Raw genomic sequence first — 21,563 nt, forward strand, 5'->3', positions numbered from 1 at the left:
TGGCTGGCGCCTTAGCCGGTTGAGCTACAGGTGCTGAGCCTAATCTCCTGTTTTTAAAGCAAGGAGGGCTTTGCATGGCCTTGGATGAAAATTCCTGTTTTTACACTAATAATTCAGGAGTCATAAGGAATAGCATGGCTGAAGAAAGAGACTAAAAGGGAGAGGAGCTGAACTAGGGCCAAAGAATTGGTATGAAGGAATGTTTCAGTGGTCACCCTGGCTAACAACACTCCTTTCAGTGATTGCAGGCCCCCTTATTCTCATTTTGCTGGGATTAACTTTTGAGCCATGCACAATAAATTGTCTCACTTCATAAATTCAAAAACGAATGCAGGCAGTAAAATTGCTGGTCTTGAGAACCCATTATAAAAATATAAAGCAAGATGATGAAGAAGATGAAACAAAGATTTAGTTCATCCCAGAATCAGAAGAGGGGAGTGAGGTGGGATAAGAAACCCCCCATAACCCTTGCCCTTGCTTGGAACAAGGAAATAAAGTAGCTAAAATAAAAAAGTTAAAGAACAAACAGAGTAGCCACCAGTATGACACTGCAATTATTGCCCGACCCATTGTTCAGAGCAAAATTGTTTCCCTGCTCAGTCTTGTGATGTGTGAATACTGTAACTGCAAGTACTGTAATGTTTTTTGCTTTTGTAACAAACTAATGAAGAAAGTTGGTTGCTTGCTTACTGGCTGGCTGAATTGCATGTAGCTCCTGATAGTAGAGATAATTTACCCTATATAAACCCTTCCCTTTTCATAGCCTGTGCTGTTCCCTCTCTATCCACACAGAGGGACAGTCGGTTGGCCAACCTAATAAAGACTCCTAAAATTGGCTTTAATTAATTAATGTCCCTGGTAGTACTTTAAAATCTCACACTCTATAACACTATGATGTCACAGCACTCTACCAAAGGTGACAAAGTAAGACTCTGTCTCTGCAGGCAGAATGGGGACCAAGGACCCCATTCTTGGCAGGGGAGGGCACACCCAGAAAAAGGGGAAATTAAAAAACAAGCTGAAGGAGTCAGAACAAAGAAAAGTCAGCTAGTTTACCTTTAAGCCAGCTATTGCTAAGTTTCTTATCTGAATTTGTTATCTATCCTGCCTTTCCTGAAACGCTAGCCTGTTGGGGATACAGCTTACACAAATACCCCTGCTGAGTTTGTGAACACTCTGTGGAAAATAATGGCCATAGAAGAGACTATGGCAAGTCCTAGAAAAGAAACATCTTCTAGGTCATTTCCTGCCCATTCAACAGATAAAACAGATATCCATTGTGGAAATTTGCATTTGGCTGGGGCAGAAACCTAGAGAACAGTTCTAGCCCTGAGATATGGGTAGGAGGGCTTACATCCCTTATCACAGAGGAAAGACCACTATGGTGATAATGAGGAAAATGCCTCTCTCCCATGGATTCCTCAGAGGAGATTAAAGCCAGTGGTGGTTTACTCCACAGTGAACTAGCAGAGTTTTAACAGCTCTCTAGAATCTGTGCCTGTGACTCCAGACAGGAGAATTCCACCACACAAGGTTCAAGTTTCTGATTCCTCAAAATTGCTCAAATCCTTAAAAGTTAATACTAATAACAATAGGAGCTGATATGCGCTCTCAGAGAAACTGTTGTTGTCTTTGTTCCTTCCCTCAGCTTACCACCTTGGCAAAGAGATTTGAATAAAAGCTGGGTGGAACAGAGACTAGAGGCCATTCGCCAGGACCCACAAAAGTGGTTACCTGAGCTCCCACCTTTGAAAATTTTATTCTGTGTCTCCTGTCTCTTTCTTATTGTCAATTCTAACTTTATATTTCTTCAGTAGGTTGCCAGTTCCACAGCAGACCCTTAGCAGACCCTGCCCCTGGGGCAGGACCCTGACAGCGATGGTCTGGTGGGGAGGGAGAGAGGTGGAAGAAAGGTTCAATCCACCATTTGCAAAATACTACCATTTCTTTCTTTTTTTTTTTTTTTTTTGAGACAGAGTCTCACTCTGTTGCCCTTAGTAGAGTGCCATAGGTCACAGCTCACAGCAATCTTCAGCTCCTGGGCTTAGGCAATTCTCTTGCCTCAGCCTCCCAAGTAGCTGGGACTACAGGCGCCCACCACAATGCCTGGCTATTTTTTTTGTTGCAGTTTGGCCGGGGCCGCGTTCTAACCTACTACCCTTGGTATATAGGGCCAGTGCCCTACTCACTGAGCCACAGGCACCCCTGCCCAAAATACTACCATTTCTATAAGCATAGTATGATATAAAGAAATGGTATGATACATGCATATATTGGCAGAATAAAAGGCCAAAGAAAAGAATCTCAGAGTAGAGATACTTTTGCCATCCTGTTATTTACTGGCTACCAGTAAGTTAATGTTACCTATAATAATGCTATTACTGTCCTATATTTATTGTCTAGCAAATAGACATACTACATATTTGCATCAAAGACCACCAAAACCTTAAGAAACCTATTCTTTCCTTATAAGAAAAAAAGTTTAAAACATGTTTATTAGCATTAAAGGCTTCCAACCTAAAAATATGGGTACTTTTTTTTCCCTTTTTAATGAATAAATTACTTTGGCCACGCCATTTCTTTGAGGACATGAGAGTGGAGAGGGCCATGGGGCCCCTAAGGCATGTTATTTATCTTAGCCTCTGTTGTGGTTACACTGATCTAGGATAATATTCTTTTTTTTTTTTTTTTTCAGTTTTTGTCTGGGGCTGGGTTTGAACCCGCCACCTCCAGCATATGGGGCAGGTACCTTACTCCTTTGAGCCACAGGTGCCACCCTAGGGTAATATTCCTAAATGGTATACATGCTTAATGGTGTCTGGGTTCATATAATATATTTTGTAATAAACTAGCAACATAAAAAAGAAAAAAATGAATAAATTATTTTGAATGTATTCCACTTGACATATAGAACAAATACATTAAAATGGTGTTAAGTGGTACTACTGACCTTTAAAAAAAAAAAGTCAATCTGACACTAGTTTGGAAAAAACTCCCGCATCAAAAACAGTCAGCCTGCACAACTTATATTTATACATAATTGTTCAAATAGTAATAAATGTTATTATTTCTAAATCTGGTATCCCAAAGCAATAACTGATTTTGAAATATACAAAGCAAAGTTTTAAAAGTACAGCAGGAGGCCAGGTGCACTGGCTCATACCTTGGAAGGCCAAGGCAGGTAGACTACCTGAGGTCATGAGTTTGAGACTAACCAGAGGAACAGCAAGACCCCATATCTACTAAAAATAGAAAAACTAGCTGGGTGTTGTGGCAAGCTCCTGTAGTCCCAGTTACTTAGGAGGCTGAGGCAAGAGAATCTTGAGCTTAAGAGTTTGAGCTTACTGTGAGCTATGACACCATAGCATTTAACTGAGGGTGATAAAGTGAGACTCTGTCTCAAAAAAAAAGTATCACAGGAAACTAAAAAAAAAAAATTCACAAAACCTTTAATCTTAACAGAAAATAAGTAGTCATAGATGTCTATAAATAAAAACATACTGAGATTCAAATAACTAACTTATATTTTGATTACAGCTTCATTCATTTGTAAAGAAAACCTTGTTTTGTTGGGTTAATGGATATAGGCCAATTATTAGAAAATTAATTAATTAATTTAAAAAATTAATTTTTTTTAATTTTTATTTTTTGAAAAATTTTATTTCTTTAAATAGGTCAGGAGTGGTGGCTCACACCTGTAATCCCAACACTCCTGTGAGGTCAAGGCAGGCAGATCACTGGTATAATGCCGTGGCATCACGCTCACAGCATCCTCAGACTTTGGGCTCAAGCGATTCTCTTGTCTCAGCCTAACCCGAACCCTAACTTCAAAACCAGCCTGAGCAAGAATGAGAGCCCCCCATCTCTACTTTTTTGTTTGTTTGTTTTTGAGACAGTCTTACTTTGTCACACTCAGTACAGTACCAGTGGCGTCATAGCTCACAGCAACCTCAAACTCTTGAGCTCAAGCAATTCTCTTCCCTCAGCCTCCCCAGTAGCTGGGATTATAGATGCCCATCACAAGACCCAGCTATTTTTTAGAGACAGGTTCTTGCTTTTGCTCAAACAATCCACCTGCCTTAGCCTCCCAGAGTGCTACAATTTAAAGGTATGAGCCACCATCGCACCCAGCCCAGACTCTATCTCTACCAAAAAAGAAAAACTGAGGCAAAAGGATCACTTCAGCCCAAGAGTCTGAGGTTGCTGAAAGCTACCACAATATGGCACTCTACTGAGGGTGAAAAAGTCAGACTCTGTTTCAAAAAAATAAATAAATAAGTATAACATGGTTTTTCCAGGTGTCTTAAAGCCCTTTACATATAAGTATTGAATATAAATACCTCAGAAGATGAAATAAAAGTAGTAACTAAGCGTGGGAAATGGTTTACAGGTAGTCTATTGACCTTAACAGAAACTGAGGCTTTCTGAAACCTTAGAATTTTATCATCTCAAAAACCAAGTGGAAAGAAATTATTTTCTATGACATTAGTATTACGTGATTAATTTTTAATCTTAAATTCATACAAATAATTTTCTTACCTAGGTCTGTCACCTGCCGATCAAATGGGCAACGGATTGCTCTTCCATGAAGAGGTAGGCGGGTGAGACAGTCATGACAGACAGTGTGGCCACAAAGCAGAAGGCGAGGAACTTTATCTCCTTGCAGAGAAAAGACATCTTCACAAACTCCACACTCCAACACCTAATATTTCAAAAGGAAACATGTGACATGTTATTTAAATAATTTAAAAACATATTTTAGGTTCTAAAGAAAGCCAATCTAATACATTGAATCAACATTATTATCACTCCATGAAAAATAAAACCCATCTAGGTTATAATACCTTAAATCACTTTTTAGTAAATCCATCTCAAAAACCCTGCCAAAATGATATCATAGTCAAATCTCCTTGAATATTAACCATTAGGGACAAAGATAATATTATAAATTAACATAATCCTTTTTTTTTGAGACAGAGTCTCACTTTGTTGCCCCTGGTAGAGTACTGTGGCATCACAGCTCACAGCAACTTTAGACTCTTGGGCTCAAGCGATTCTCTTGTCTCAGCCTCCCAAGTAGCTAGGTCTACAGGTGCCCACCACAATACCCAGCTATTTTTTTTTTTTTTAAGAGATGGGGTTTCACTGTAGCTCATGCTAGGTTCCTGAGCTCAGGCAATCTGCACACCTCAGCCTCCCAGAATGCTGGGATTATAGGCATGAACCACTGCGCCCAGACTAACACCATCTTTATCTTTTGAAAAACACATCTTGACTCATTACATCTGAATCTGTAAAAACAACATCTATCTATTGAAGTTAAATTTTTTGTTTGTTTGTTTGTTTGAGACAGAGCCTCAAGCTGTCCCCCTGGGTAGAGTGCCATGCCATCACAGCTCACAGCAACCTCCAACTCCTGGGCTCAAGCAAGTCTCCTGCCTCAGCCTCCCAAGTAGCTGAGACCACAGGCGCCCGCTACAACGCCTTGCTATTTTTTTTTGTTGTTGCAGCCATCATTGTTATTTGGCGGGCCCAGGCTGGATTTGAACCTGCCACCTTACAGTAAGCCACAGAGTAAGCCAGAGTAAGCCACGTGCAACATGTTACTTGATCATTTTTCTAAAATAACGTTTCAGGACAGTAAGAGTAAGATAAGGATAAAGGAAGAAAACACAGAGGAGTGAAGCCCTAATTACTATACATGCATATTTTTTGACAATAACAGTTAAGTTATAAATGAAGAAAAGGCAAATGGTTTGTCAACACATGGTGAAGCTTTGCTGCACTAACATGGCCATTGCCATCCTTATCAAACACATGGAATGTGTCTCTAATTTCTTCTTCACTGTCTTTGTCTTTCGTTTTTCTGGCCATTATTGTCAGAAATTCAGGAAAGTCAGTTGTGCCATTACTGTCAGCATCTACTTCATTAATTATGTCCTGTAACTCTGCTTCTGTGAGATTCTGCCCAGGAGACCTCATTACAGTTCCTAATTCCTTTGTTGTTATAGTACCTTAACCAAATAGTGAAAATGCTTTGAATTCTGCAATCTGCTCTTCAGTCAGTTGGTCAGCCATGCTGCAAATGCTACTGAGAGGCCACCACACAACCACTTGCCTCCCTTGCTCCACTCAGACTAATTCAGGTTCTTTTATTTTGCATAGTTATGGTGTCAGAGATAAAAGATATGAATGAACTAAGAAAAATTTTAATTTGGTTCTTGAAAGTTTATTATCATAAACAAGTTTAATTTGTTATAGTATCACAATAATGAGAGCATTTATAAAAATATATTTATAATATCTGATTGTATTATGAATACCTTTTCTGTATATAATTGAAGTTCATAAAGTGAATTTTTTTCTTCTCTTTGTAAAAAATATAGGATAAGTTGAAATATATATATGTGTGTGTAATAAATAGAATTTCTGAGTAGCTATTTTCCATCTATTTCTCTTTCTCATAGGGTATCCATGTTCCATTGTTATTGGTTTCCTGTATATACTTCCAGAAAGATAGGATGCTTATATAACAATATTTAAAATTATTCGTTGTCTTTCTCTGCATTTACATAAAAGTGAATATGCTCTGTTTATCACTTTTTACTTTGCCTTATTCATATAAAATCATTATGTGTGCATAAAAAACTTCCCAAGTCTTTCTCACTAGTCTGTGTAGTTTTATAGCATATGAATATACCATAATTTATTTTCCAGTCTGATACTGCTGCATGTTTACTTTGTTTATAATCTTTTCCTAACACACATGGTGGTGTTAGGAATAATTTATAGATTTTGTCACACATCTGATATATTTGTAGGATAAATTCCGACAACTGAAATTATTGAGTTATTTAAGCTTTAGAGGTTAGTTGCACACACAGAGTCTGTATCACTTAAAAAATTCACAGCAATCAGCAATATGTAAGAATATCTGCTTTCCCATACCTTCAGCTTTAATCTGATTTCAGATCTAATCTGAAATGTATCATAATTTGCTTTAATTTGTATTTCTTTTATGAATTAGGTGGAACAACTTTTCATGTATTTGAAGAGTTGATTTCATTTCCTTTTTTGTGACCTATGTCACAATAAGAAACATTTTAGTTTCTTTTGAACCATACCAAAATAAAAGGCAATTATAAATTATCTGTTTATTTACAGTGAAAGATGTGTACATCTGAAGTGCTAAGACCAAAATAATTGCAGGGTTAAATTTAAAATTGTAATGGAAGACCGGGTGTAATTGGCTCACCTCTAATCCTACCACTTGGGAGGTCAAGGGGGGGTGGATTGGCTGAACTCACGAGTTTAAGACCAGCCTGAGCAAGAGTGAGACCCCTGTCTCTCAAAAATAGCTGGGCATTGTGGTGGCCACCTGTAATCCCATCTAGAACCCAAGGATCGCTTGAACCCAAGAGTTTAAGGTTGCCATGAGCTAAGATGCCATGGCATTCTACCAAGGGTGACAAAATAACACTGTCTCAAAAAAATAAAATAAAATTATAAGGGATTTAGTCTAGATTCTACCCTACTGCTCCCTTCCGATCCTAAGTGTCTATTTTTATTTTTAATTTTTTTAGACTTTATTGAAGCATATAGGAGGTGCTTGGTATTAGGAATACCCTGTTCTTGAAGGCTCTTTGGTTTAACAGGGAAAAACAGGTTGAAAGACCAATAAAGGTATTAAGGTGTTTTGGCTGTTATAGTAGACACTTATCCAAAGTAGCTGGGGGTCCGATGGATTGTATGTTCATTTTCTCAGTATTAGCATAAGGAAAAAAGTCATGAAACAGTGATGTTCTGGGAACTAAATGTAAGCTGTTTGATATAGTTGGACGTTAGGGTCTAAAAGATGTGGTCAGGGAAGTAGTAGGACAGGGTCAGATTGCAGCAGGTCTTGAATGACAGACACAGGAGTTTGGGTTATGATTGAATAGTTTGGTGTAAGTATTTGTTTTAAAAAGTTAAGTGATTATAATTGTGAAACACTATAGATGTACTTACAGATAAGCACTGAAAATACTTTATTGCTATAAATACAGTTTGTTATTTACAAAACAAACTTATGGACCTGAGAATCAAAATAATCAGATTCTGATAGCTTTTACATACCTGTAACTGGACAAAATATTTTCTAATCCAGAGCTGTATCTATTAATAGAGAATGGGAATTGAAATTTAAGGTGATTACTTTTTCTTCTTTACATTATTTGATGCAAATGGAGATTAGAAGATATATGAAATTACTTGTAGTCTTTTGTTAGTAAGTTCCTTATCATATTACAAAAGCAATTGTCATCTCAGCTCATATTTTAGTTTTTTTTTTTTTTTAAAGTTAATGATGGCTTACTGGGGGTTAGGTAGTTGTAAGGAAATTGCTTAAAAACTTAACTTCAGGCTCGGCGCCTGTGGCTCAAGTGGCTAGGGTGCCTCTAAGCCCTTCTGCACGTCTAAACTTAGCTGGAGTTGGTCAAATGAGGGAACATCTGGGTTATGCATTCTTTTAAGTAGGTTTTTTTTTAGGAACTGTCAGCATGTTGTTGTTGATGTGTTGAGTTGTAACAGCATGGACTATGGACAGTCAACAATATGTACTTAAAAGGTGCACTATTGCAAAACGAATGTAATATCCAGGTACTTGTACACTGTTTTTTAATACTGCTAGTCCTACACCAGAAACATTTTCTTTTATTGTTACTTGCTTTAAGCTTTGTTTAGTCACTTAAAGAAATCCATTCCAAGTTGTATATTTGTTTTCCAATAAAAAATAATAAAAAAGATAAAAGAACTTTTTCTGCTACCACAGATTTTTCAAAAAGCACTAGTAAAATTTCATTGATTAGTAAAATAAATACAGGAGTCCAAAAATAAAGTTATATTCCATCAACACAGTAAATAATAGAGCAAGAAGTTCTTTTCTCAGCATGTATGAATAGGAATTGTGACCAACAGTATAAAAGCTTTTTTTTTTTTTTTTGCAGTTTTTGGCCAGGGCTGGGTTAGAACCCACCACCTTCAGCATATGGGGCCAGTGCCCTACTCCTTTGAGCCACAGGCGCTGCCCAGCATAAAAGCTTTTAATTTTATACTTTGTAAAAATGGCAAAGAAAGCTTCAAACTTATTACATGTAAATCAACAAACCTTAATAAACTGTATTTTAAAATGACTAAGAAGGCTCACTATGCAAAAGAAACTTTCTTTGATTCCTTTTTAAATGTAAATTATTTCACAATATCAGACTTTTGTGTCTAGTTTCCTTAATGACAAAAACGCTATCATCATCAACCTGGTCATCAAGCAAGAGGCCATTTTACACAGTCTTAGCATTATATACTTCAACCTTTATCTTCCAGTAAATACTTCTTGCTTGCATTTGTAAAAATGAGAATGAGATTTTGTAAAAAAATTATTCCACCATATATACTACAAATTATGGCACGAAGATCTTGTCAAAAAAGGACTACCATGTAGCACACAGTTCAGGAACATTTTACATGTTGAGAATGAACAAGGTGGACTCCAATATATCAAATTCTGTCCTATAACAAACTGGAGTTATACAAGTCTTTGGTACACACTTGAAATTACAAGGCAAACAAGGTAGCAAAAATAGAAATCACAATGAAAACCATTCAAATTATGAAATAACACTTAAAACTTCAATTCACAAAATACTCTGCAGGTATTTTCTACTTAGCAAAAGCACAATTCAATAAATAAATCTCAACCATACAACATGCCTAATAATGAGGGCTACTCTGCATCTCAGATAGCTGTATACCTTCAGAACAATTTCATTAATATTTAAAGGTCAATTTGAATTAACAACCTGCAACAATGAGACACCAAGTTGCAAGCATATAAAACCAACATTAAGTGAAAAATCATAGGTGCCTATTATCCAAGATGATAAAAGAACTTCCAATATTAGCTGGTTCCATGGTTCTCAACTCTGGTTGCACATTAAAATCACTCCTGGGAATTTTAAAAATATACTCATGTCAGCTTAATCAGAATTGGAGAAGGAGTGCATCAGCAGTGTTCTAAAAGTCCTTGATGGTCCCAATATGCAGCCAGATAAGAATTATCAAATCTCTTAGATTACAGATTATCCTGAATGTTACTTTATAAACCACCAAGATTAGTTCTTCTTTCCAGATCCTTCCGTACATACAGTAGAAGAGAAAAATGAGTTCCACTTATTTCAATTGAGCTTTTAAAAAATGCACTGTGGAGCATTTATACATGATAGAATCTCAAGCTTCAAACATAAGGCAATTCATAAACCCTAGTATTAATGCCCAACTATGCCATAGTTGGAGACTTCTGAAAAGTGATGTTAGACTGTACTAAAAGGCAAGAGGGCGGCTTAACCAATAACCAATGGCTGGTCACAGAAATCCAAAAGTGAAAAAGACTCTCCTGTCAAATTGGGACTCTGCCACACACTGTTAACCTAAACCTGGGTTTCCCCACTGTAAAATGGGAATTAACATCTACTCCATACGCAGATATCAATAAGCTAAAACACCTAACGTAGTACCTGAAGATGATAACGGCTCAATAAGTTAATTTATGCCTGTTGAGTTTAACTAAAAGCAGGAGGACCAGGAAAAAGACGGGTCCAGGTCACTCCCACAGGGCCTTATGCCCCCTTTTCACAAATATCCTCGTTGTTAATGTTGACATCTGGAATGAACAGATCAACCAACTTCAGGCTAGCGAAAATAAGGTTCGCGGAGCAAAGGGCAAGACTTGGAAAGCCAAAAATCAGCCTACAAGCCGCGCATCCTTGCCCATCCAAGCCCGGCCCGCGGCAATGTCGCCATGTCTCCAGGATGAACCGAAGGGAGGCCAATGGTGGAGAACAGAGCACGCAAACTCCCTCACCTTCACCACAGCCGTCCCCCGGCTTCCCTGCCGGCCACTGTCTAGTCCCGCTCCTGGCTTGTTTACAACCAGGGTAGCCATCCTGGGAAGAGCAGGACCTCAGCAGCAGCCGCGAGAGCCTTCAACCGAGAGGCGGGGCCGTGCCACCTACCCAGAAGCCTCGGCGCCCGCTGCTGGCGCACAGGCGCAGTGTGGCTTGCGGCGCCGTTGGACTTCCTCGCTCCTCCTCCCGCCAGTCGCCGGCTTTTTGGTTGCATAGCCTTGCGCATGGCACTGTCGTTTTTTAATTTATTAAGGAGTCTGCAATTGATGGAAGAAACATCCTCAAGGAAAAGAGAAGGGGCGAAACAGAATCAAAGTTTTGGGGTGAAACTCCCTCCTGTAATGATTTACTGTGGTTGATGGGGTGGGGGGGACTACATCTCCCTGCATGCAATGCGAGTCCCAGCATGCCACTTCCTAGTCTTTTTTCCCTCGGGCATTTGTGGGGCTGGGCGTTGTTACTAAGGAGTGGTTTCCTATAGTCCTGATGTGTGATTGTGGACGGAAAACAGAATTTTATATAAAGGTCTGTAAGAGACCAGGGTTGGATTTGGTGAAAAGAAGCCATTGGGTCTGTAAAGGACATAGTAAAAAGAATTTAAGGAACCACCGACAGAGTGCGTTTTATTCCGGCTGAGTTGAACCTCGTCGGCCCCCGTAGGCTGTGGATCAAAGAAGGTGCTGGTCAAAATGGAAGTGAATCCCCCCAAACAGGAGCACCTGCTCGCGCTGAAAGGTAAACTTTGCGAACCTGAGTTTCCTTTACTCTGTTTTCTTTTCTTCTGTCGTTGTTTTCCGACGCTTTTGATACGCTACCTCTAAGACGTAGGCCAGTTTTGTCTTAAATACTGTCAGTGCTCGTTCTCCTGCATTCTCCTCTGGCGCCAAGCTGGAGGAAGCGATTTAGCGTCTTTGCTTTTTAGATTTAAGAACCACCTTCTAGAACGAAATATTATAGACATTTGGTAAATTTATATAGGGATAGTCTCCCTGATTTCTGCTCCTGCGGTCACCAGATTGTAACCGCCGAAGTTGACGCTCCTGTCCTACCCGAGAGATCTCTGTGAATGCGGATGAATAACAGCACAGATCTAAAGTGATTTTTCCTCCTGTCCTCTCCTCTTTGTGTGGCACTAATGAAGTTATCAAGCTTTAGCCTCATCTGTAAAATTAGTATTGCGTAACAAAAGTGCCAACGCTTTAGCAATACATAGCGATACGACATATAAAGTAGATTTGTTCAAACATACTGCAGCTTCGGTGTGGGAAATACATTTAAAAATCTCATGTCAACTTTCGCTTTTTGTGCAAGGTAATTTTGAATAATTTGATAATTTAATTGGCCATTATTTAAGAGAAAACCAGCAAGACAGATTTTCTGGCATTGCTGTTGTTTTCTGAAAACCTTTTATTTGACATGGTTTCAGCTTTATTTCATCTGTTTTCTCCTACCACAAATGCACTTTTTTTTCTTGAATGCTCCAAGGTGTAGTTAACAATGCCTTCTTGGACTGACCTGAGGAAATGCTCAGTATATATTTGAATTCAGTCGAATTGCACTTCCTAATGGCAACCATTTTAAAAGACTCCATACCCTTTCCATTATGATGTAGGCATCAAACATTCCAGAAGCTCATCAGTCCCATTTTTTAACATAACATATACTAATGGCTGGAGTTATCAAGACTGTCTCTGACTGCGGAACGATGGGATCTTTAAGTTTAGCTTAATGATCTAAAATGGATTATTACTCATGGAGAAAAGGGAAAAAGAAGGAATAAACTGCCATGTTTTGTATTTTCTAATCTTACATCAAGTATGTAGGATAGAAATTACTTATCTCTTGGATGTTAAGCAACTTTTCCAAGATGACAGATCTAGTAAGTGATTGAGGCAGTATGATAACACAAGGCCTGCCTCCATCTTTCCAAGATGCCATGTGGCCTCTTAATGATTGAAACATGAAGCAGATTTGGGGGGGAGGGGCCGTGGGGGGGGGAGAAACTCGCTCTCTAGCCCTGGCTACAGAACAGTGACATCATCATAGCTCACTGCAATCTCAGACTCCTGGGCTCAAGTGATCCTCCTGCCTCAGCCTTCAAAGTAGTTGGGACTACAGGTGTGCTCAGCTATGATAATTTTTCTGTTTTTTGTAGAGACAGGGTCTCACTTTTGGCTCAAGCCAAACTCCTAAACTCAAGCAATCCTCCCCACCTTGGCCTCCCAGAGTGCTTAGGATTACAGCACAATCACCAGGTCTGGCCTTTATTGACTACTTTGATGAAAATTTAAACAATTCTATTAGCTGCTAGGTGTGATTTATACAAATTAGAAGTTGTTAAACACAGTTGAATTCCAGTGAATTCCAGGAGACTAACTACCATTGGAAGTGTTTTGGTTTTCTATTATTATTTTTTAAAACAGTAGATACCTAGGCAAGTATTTAACCAGCTTAAAGAGTCAAGTGAAGTACTTTAAAATTCACTGATAGTTTTAGCTTTAATAAACCTCTTTGGTGGATAGGAAGCCTACAGCCCTAAGGTAACTTATGGCCTTCCAGGTCCTTAAGTGCAGCCTTTTGAGAGAATACAAATTTTAATAACAAATGCTTTTATTTGAAGAGGTGCAACATAGAAAGATGAAGCTTTTCTTGTCTCCTTTGGTACTTAAAAAGGAGCAGTCTTGAAATCAGAAGGCTGCATATTCCCTGCTCTTACAAGAATTTATAAAAGTTTTTATTTTATTGATGTTGGATGCCAATATATCGATTTAAATGGTTAAGTTTACTTGTATTTTAACATACGTAATATATTACTTATACCTTAATAATATATGATTTAATATATATATTTATATTTTAAAATGTTAAGATATATTTTGTTACTCTTGAAAGGAGAAAATTTTTATTTAAAAGGAACTCTTACAACTTTAGTTGTAAGCAAAGACAAAAATAAAAGCTTTTATTTTATTTTATTTATTTATTTATTTATTTTTTGAGACAGTCTTGCCCCTGGTAGAGTGCTGTGGCTTTATAGCTCACAGCAACCTCAAACACTGGCTCAAGTGTTTCCCTTGCCTCAACCTCCCAGGTAGCTGGAACTACAGGCGCCCACCACAATGCCTGCCTATTTTTTAGAGATGGGGTTTCGCTCTTGCTTAGGCTGGTCTTGAACTTCTGAGCTCAAGTGATCCTCCACCTCGGCCTCCCAGAGTGCTGGGATTACAGGCCTGAGCCACTGCACCCAGCCAGCATTCTTCATGCCATATGTTATAATGTGAAAGTGTAAGGAAGGAAGAAGTAAACAAATTAAAACATAATTAATTCTTCAAAGAATATTATCACTTTTTTAGATTAATATTAAAAATTATGGATTTTAGGGCGGCGCCTGTGGCTCAAAGGGGTAGGGCGCCAGCCCCATATGCTGGAGGTGGTGGGTTCAAACCCAGCCTTGGTCAAAAACTGCAAAAAAAAAAAAAAAAATTATGGATTTAAGGATTACAGTCATTTTTTAATTGGAGAGTGGTTAAATCTGTTAGTGGACATTACAAGTAGGTAAAAAGAATCAGTATGAGATTAGTCACTTCTGACTGTAGGATCAATTAGTGGTTCTCTTGTGACATCATGACTGCAGTTGCCATTCACAGTCATTTTGGCAATGGGCTGTAGTTTTTTAATGATACGTCAGAAGAAGAGATTCAGCCTCTTATTTTTTTCTAGGATATGAAAGAGCCTGTATTATGGCTCCTAGAGCTTTAGGCCTGGTTGGGAAGCCTAACTTACAGATCTTGAAAAGTTCCATTTCAAACGTATGTACTATGTGCTGGAATTTATTATCAATGACTTAATTTGGATGCAACTTGAAGACTCTGTGTTCTAAGAAAAATAAGAGGCTAAATTTCTTGTTCTTCATCCAAACTGGAGTTCAGAAGCCATGGTACTAGCGTCTCAATACTGCATTATTATCCAAGTTACACAGAGAAGATTTTGTCACAAAACCAGTTCTTAGCCTGGTTAAAATGCAACATTAAGCCACATTCATGTATTTAGTATGTATTACTAAGAATGAATGAGATAAAGTGTTCTATCTATAATTGATTTGGTAAAATTTATAAAATTTTGAAGTCTAAAATTAATTTTCTTCCAGATAGATTTAAATTTATAATGACTTCATTGTCCTTAATTCAGATATCCCAAATGTTTAAATATTATATTTTTGTTGGCTTCACATGACTCCTGTAGTTTAAGAATAGGTAATTTACTCTTTATGCTATAGTCTTAGGACTGTTATTACTTAATATATTCCAACGTCCTCGTCCTTCTGTTGAATTAAACATGTTGACTACTAGAATTTTTATTTTGGAAGTGATAGGGCATGTAATTCAGACCCCTTATTTTGGTTGAGAGGGAGGATTTTCAAGTTTGTGGATTACATTCATATTTACAGTAGCCCTTTGGTAAAACATCTTATTGGGATTGGTTTTTGTATTTCTTTTTCCTTTTATCCCTGCCTATTTGTAGGTTATCCCTACCATATTTTATTATTTACAATACTTCTACTTTAGATCCTATTTCCTTCTTATTTGTCATGAGAGACAGTCTTGTAATAATAAATTACATTCTAGGTCTGAGGAGTTCAGCTAAAACATTTTCTCTTCGTTAAGAGTAACTGGATTACTACAGAATGACTACAGAAGTAATATTACATTATCGACCATATGAGAGTGATCCCACACAACTGCCAAAAATTGCAGAAAAGGCAATTCAGGACTTTACTACTCGTCCTCTATCAAGATTTATTCCTTGGTTTCCATATGATGGATCTAAGCTTCCTCTCAAACCCAAAAGATCACCACCTGTGATTTCTGACGAAGCAGCTGAAGATGTGAAACAGTACTTAGCCATTTCAGAACATGATGTTAAATCACAGAGTTATGATTGCACAGTAAATCTATTGGAGTTTCAACCTAGTTTGAAAAAGCAGCACTTAATCTGTTCACACACAGCGAATGAACAGACTAACTCTGGAAATCTGGATAAACAATCAGAAAAAGGAAAACAGTACAATAGGAGGTCTTGGAGTGTTTCCCTTCCTGGCAATACTTACGCAGAAAATGTTTTTCCTTTGTCTAAAAAGTTGCAAGATAGTTTAAAGGCACTAAATTTGCACTCACTTTGTAGAGCAAGATGGATAATAGAATACACTATTTGTAACAACCACACTTTGGAGGACATTTGGACAAAACTCAATCAAATTATCAGGCATAATGAACTTCCATCTTGTAATGCTACAATTCAAAGACATTTAGGCCAAATCTGGGTATTCTGTGATGTTAAATACTGTGAATATGTGGGAAATCTTCTTAAAAGAAGATTAGCTCTTACTGGAAAAATTAATTTATTTGTGCATAAATATGGTGTTATTTTTAGTATGTAATGAATTCCACTGATTTTCAAAAAGAATATTCTGAATAAACTGAGTATAGACTGAAATAGATGAATAAATTCTTACTGGTTTTTAAATTTTTAATGACTTTTATATTTGACCCTTTTTTTCAAAGTTATTATCTTTAATATATATGTATCTCATTGACACTGGTAAGGAAAACACTAAAAAAATTAGAAAATAGGGAACATAAGTATAGGATTCATCGAAAAACTGCAACTGGCCGATAAATATGTATTAAAACAATTCAACCTCACTAGAAATAGAAAGGCAAATTAAATACATGAGAGATATTTTTACATACTGTTTATCAGAGAGACACTAGTAAAGTATATTCTCTGTGTCTTCTGGTAATTTAAAGGGTTTTTAAATGAGAAAAACAAGTATTTTAAGATGGCAAGCAACATAACTACCATCAAATTATATTTGACCCTTTGTTAATACATCCTATTTATTTATTTTGAGACAGAGTCTCACTTTGTCATCCTCAGTAGAGTTCTCTGGCATCATAGCTCACAGCAACCTCAAATTCTTAGGCTAAGCGATTCTCTTGCCTCAGCCTCACAAGTAGCTGGGACTACAGGTGCCCTCTACAATGCCCAGCTATTTTTAGAGAGAGATCTCACTCTTGCTCAGGCTGGTCTTGAACTCATGAGATCAGACGATCTGCCCGTCTGGGCCTCTCAGAGTGCTGGAATTACAGGCTGAGCCACCATGCCTGGCCTCAGGCTTTTTGTTTTTGATGTTGTAGAAAATAACTGTTAGTAACGTTTGTACAGTTTGTGTCCCAGAAAAAAATAAATATCAGGTGAATTTCTGGGCTTGTCAAGTAAGTCAAGAACTTTCTGGGTTCTGTTTATTAGCAGCCCTCTTTTAAATGAACTGTGACAAATTACTGTTTGGGGGTTTTTTTTGAGACAGTCTCACTTTGTCACCCTTGGTAGAGTGCTATAGCATCACAGCAACCACAGACTCTTAGACTCAAGTGATTCTCTTGCCTCAGCCTCCAAAGTAGCTGGGATGACAGGTACCTACCACAACACCTGGCTGTTTTTTTGTGTTGCGTGGAGGGGTGCATGAAGCATCACAGCAGAGATAAGATCCTGCAATGGAATTGTATTTTGAATAAGGAAGACTGGAAGCTCACTCTGGCAATCCAGCAAAGCTCTTTATTCTAACAAAGGTTATATAGACCATACTACATGTATACACTGTATATAAATCAGTAAACAAGTGATCTATACCTCCTGACACAGGCCCAGTAGGGCCTGGCGCCAAGGAGTCTGTTAATTAACAGCTGTCCATTCCACTGGCCTTATCTGTAGCCATTCTCAAGCCTTAAAGTAAAACAAAACCATAAAACAAAGTTCTGGGGGAATAAGCTGATTGAATGCTTGGCCTTCAGCAGACCATCTGGAGGCAGTCATTCATCTTAGGGAATAGTCTGAAAGATTCTTAAGGTATACCAAAAACAGCCTGCAGTATGGCCTCCCCGAAGCTCGGCCCTAAATCATTTCTACATGATAAGGTCCTGAACCATGTGGGGAGTGCTATCCAAGTCTCTCAACATTCTAACTCAGAAAAGACTTCAAACTTGGTCTCACAAAATGGGACTGTTGGAAGGCTTACTTGTAGGCCTTCCACCTATATTTTGAGACAGGGTCTTACTCTTGTTTAGGCTGGTCTTGAACCTTGAGCTCAGGCAATCTACCCACCTTGGCCTCCCAAGTGCTGGGATTATACAGGTGTAAACCACTAAGCCTGGCCTACAAATTATTATTTATGTTGAATTTGAAGGCAAAATGTTCTAGTCTTTTTGTTCTATTAGTTTCCCAGTGATTGAATTAGATATTCTTTTTCTAGTTTTTCTTTCTTTTGATACAGAGTCTCACTTTGTCACCCTTGATACAGTACCTCTGGTGTCATAGCTCACAGCAACCTTAAACTCTTAGGCTCCAGCTATCCTCTTGTCTCAGCCTCCTGACTAGCTGGGACTATAGGCTCCTACCACAACACCCAGCTATTTTTTAGAGGTCTGGAACCTGTGAGCTCAGGCAGTTCAACCGCCTAGGCCTCCCAGAGTGCCAGGATTACAGGCGTGAGCCACTGCACCCAGCCTGAATTAGATATTCTTATGAATTAAGGTAAACAGTTTCTATTTTGGTGACTCTCTGATACCTAATTTTACTGTGTTTTTTTTTCTTTACTTGAAGTATAACAATTTCTTAAAAAATAAAACTAAAAACATATCTATTGGTAATTCTATTCAGATGGCATGTAGTTGAAAATGGGAGATTATCCCAGATTCTTGGCCAAGGGAGCCACCAGGGACACAGTGGCTCTGCTTATGCCTTGTAATCCTAGCACTGTGGGAGGCTGAGATGGGAAAATCCCTTGAAGTCAGGAGTTTGAGACCAGCCTGAGCAAAAGTGAGACCTCCTCTCTTCTAAAAATAGAAAAAATTGGCCAGGCTTTGTGGCAAGTACCTGTAGTGCCTGGCTGCTCAGGAAGCTGAGGACCCAGGAATTTGAGGTTGCTGTGAGCTAGACTCAGGCCAAGCCACTGCAGCCTGAGGCAACAAGAATAAGACTGTGTCTCAAAAAAAAGAGGAACCACCCCAGATTCCCAGATCCTTAATTATTTTTCCGAAGATACGTAATAACAGTTGGTGTGTTGTTTTGAAACAAAGGTGCAAAAAGTAAAAGTCTCTAAAGTTATAATTAGTTTTGAAGGAAAGTATCAAATGTGGATAAGAGATCAAGTTATTATCTATTGTTACACTGGTTTAATACAGTCTTAATTACTACTAATTTGCTGATTATTGGAGTTATTGTAAGGTTTCCATAAGCAAAATGTTATAAATCGGGTTTACACATTACAAAAATTTTACATTATAAAAATACTCAAAGTAAGAATAGAAGTTTTCTGAAAACATGTAAGCATGTATTTATTTAATAAATGTAAATGCCTAACTTGTGCTAGGTGCTAGGATATGCCACATAAAAGTCAAGGAAAAAAACATGGACCCTATCCTCATGGACCTTAGATGAAGTTGTTAACTCAAAACAGCTCCCTGAGAAAAACCAACCAAGACTGTACTCACTAGGAAGACGACATATTGTAGCACAGGGGCATGGGAGGACCTCCCAAATACATGGTGAATGTGCCTTTGGGGATTCTTCATAGCCTGGGGTGACTGAGGTTGCTTACAATGTGAAGTCCACTAAATTTTAACTAAAGGATAATCTTTTTCTGATAAATTTCACTCTATCTAAATACTGTTTTGTTTTTAATAACTTCTGGTAGGTTTTTTTTTTTTTTTTTGAGACAGTCTCATTTTGTTGCTCTGGGTAGAGTGTCATAACTCACTGAAACCTCAAACTTTTAGGTTCAAGTAATTCTCTGGCCTCAGCCACCCAAGTAGCTGGGACTATAGGTGCCTACCTCAATGCCCAGCTATTTTTAGATACAGGGTCTCTTTCTACCTCAGGCTGGTCTTGAACTTGTGAGCTCAACAAAGAACAATTTTGATATTCAGGACAAAATTATTTAATAACCAGTATTTTTTCTAGTTCCTCTGCTATTTTGTTAACCTTGCTTTTATAAGCATTTGCTATTTTCCAGCTAACTGTGTTTAATTTTTGAGAACCATTAATTCATTATAGGATAGGAAATACTGAGTTTTAAATGTGTGTTAGATATTGGCATATTTTGGACTGTCCTCTAGACAACTACAGTGAAACTCTAGGTGATTTAAAAGTTCAAGGGAGATAGTTGTATGTCACGAACAGCTTTCTGACCTTATGGTAAGTATCTGCTTTATAGTAATTTTCTTTTGAGTTCACTAGATGGTTGTATTTCCTGCCATTAGGGTAGAAAGCTCATAGGTACTCCAGGTGGAAGGAGAAAAAGAACTTCTCTAGACCAAAATTTGGATATAAAAGTGAAAACACACGTAGTGAGAATAAGATGGAATCAGTCATCTTAGGGCTGAGAATCAAGTCCTATGAATTTCCTGAGGGCAATTGATTTAGGAGAATAACTTTCAAATAGGAATGTTCTTATATGGATCTGGGTTATGTCAATTATGTTATTATGTTATGGGTCACGGATTATGGTGGTTACTATTGTTTAAGATAAGGGATGGTTCTTGGTTTTATAAAACTGAGATTTTGGTAATGGAAGAACAGAACAGTCTTAGAGAGGCTACTCTCTCACTGTTCTCCAAAATTGCTGGCCTTCTGACAAAGTTTTGTGGACCTGTCCCTTTCTCCTGCATATTTGGTGACGGTGTCAAGCTGCCAGACCCTGTACAAAAGCATAGACTTTATTTTATCTTAGAGAGAGAGAGAGACAGCATGGCATCCCAAAGAAAAAAAGGAAGAATGCCCTCAGATGAGGTCAAGCAGTTGCTGAATTTAAGGGGTATAAAGAAAAAAAGGTAATTACAGTCAAATTCACAAAAGTATTGTGAATGTGAATGTTGTATCCCTTTTTCCTCTGGCCAAGTGGAAGACACTTTCTACAGGTGTTTCTGATCTGGAGGCCTAATGTTTATATCCCACTGTTTATCAGGGACACTCAGGAACAGTCCTATAGAAACAAATGCTAAAAGACAGCTGACAAAATGTAAAGAGAAAGAATTTCTATTTCCTTTTTTCTGCTGAGCTCCTCAGTGGTTTGTGAAAAGGAAATCCCGAGGAGGGGGGAGAGGGCCTGCTAGTGAGTCTGGTAGGTAGAGAAAGAAAGCAGGTAGAGAGAGAAATTGATTTTTGTCCTTACTGAAAACATAAGTTAATAATTTTTCCATTATTTCCCTAAGGAAATAGTGAAATCCTTATATCTATCAGCTACTCCTTCCTGTTGATTTTTACCCTTTTTTGAATATATGAAGAAAACAAGTACTGTTAACACGAAGTTGGGATCTTTTTATTTTTAATGAATAGTTGTTCCTTGCCCACCTCCTACCACCTCATCCCCTGCTAAATCATAAGAATCAGGAAAAAGTAAACTATAAAGGAGGTTGTATCCCATGGAAGTTTGAGCCTATAAAAGTATTTCAGGCTTCCTTTGAGAGTTTATTTCCTCTTTTTTTTTTTGAGATAGCCTCAAGCTGTCCCCCTGGGTAGAGTGCTGTGGCATCACAGCTCATAGCAACCTCCAACTCTGGGCTCAAACAAGTG

The 21,563-nt window shown here is 38.0% G+C and overlaps 2 protein-coding genes across 6 annotated transcripts in view; one reads left to right on the forward strand and one right to left on the reverse strand.

The window, feature by feature from the left end:
* The window catches only part of TRIM23 (tripartite motif containing 23), a 43,673-nt gene extending 32,588 nt beyond the window's left edge, over positions 1-11,085 (reverse strand). For both annotated transcript variants that reach the window (XM_003785870.3, XM_012802774.2), the window contains exons 1-2: positions 10,895-11,085; positions 4,540-4,702 (exon numbers count right to left, since the gene is read on the reverse strand). In XM_003785870.3, the coding sequence (XP_003785918.1) occupies positions 4,540-4,702; positions 10,895-10,975 (244 nt within the window). In that variant the 5' untranslated portion in view covers positions 10,976-11,085. The remainder of the gene's footprint in view (positions 1-4,539; positions 4,703-10,894) is intronic.
* A 169-nt stretch (positions 11,086-11,254) lies between these two features.
* The window catches only part of TRAPPC13 (trafficking protein particle complex 13), a 55,360-nt gene continuing 45,051 nt past the window's right edge, over positions 11,255-21,563 (forward strand). For all 4 annotated transcript variants that reach the window (XM_003785871.3, XM_003785872.3, XM_023510937.1 and 1 more), the window contains exon 1: positions 11,255-11,672. In XM_003785871.3, coding sequence (XP_003785919.1) covers positions 11,627-11,672 — 46 coding nt within the window. In that variant the 5' untranslated portion in view covers positions 11,255-11,626. The remainder of the gene's footprint in view (positions 11,673-21,563) is intronic.

The sequence above is a fragment of the Otolemur garnettii genome, unplaced genomic scaffold, assembly GCF_000181295.1.
Source record: "Otolemur garnettii isolate 467f Iridium unplaced genomic scaffold, OtoGar3 scaffold00017, whole genome shotgun sequence".
Lineage (NCBI taxonomy): Eukaryota > Metazoa > Chordata > Mammalia > Primates > Galagidae > Otolemur > Otolemur garnettii.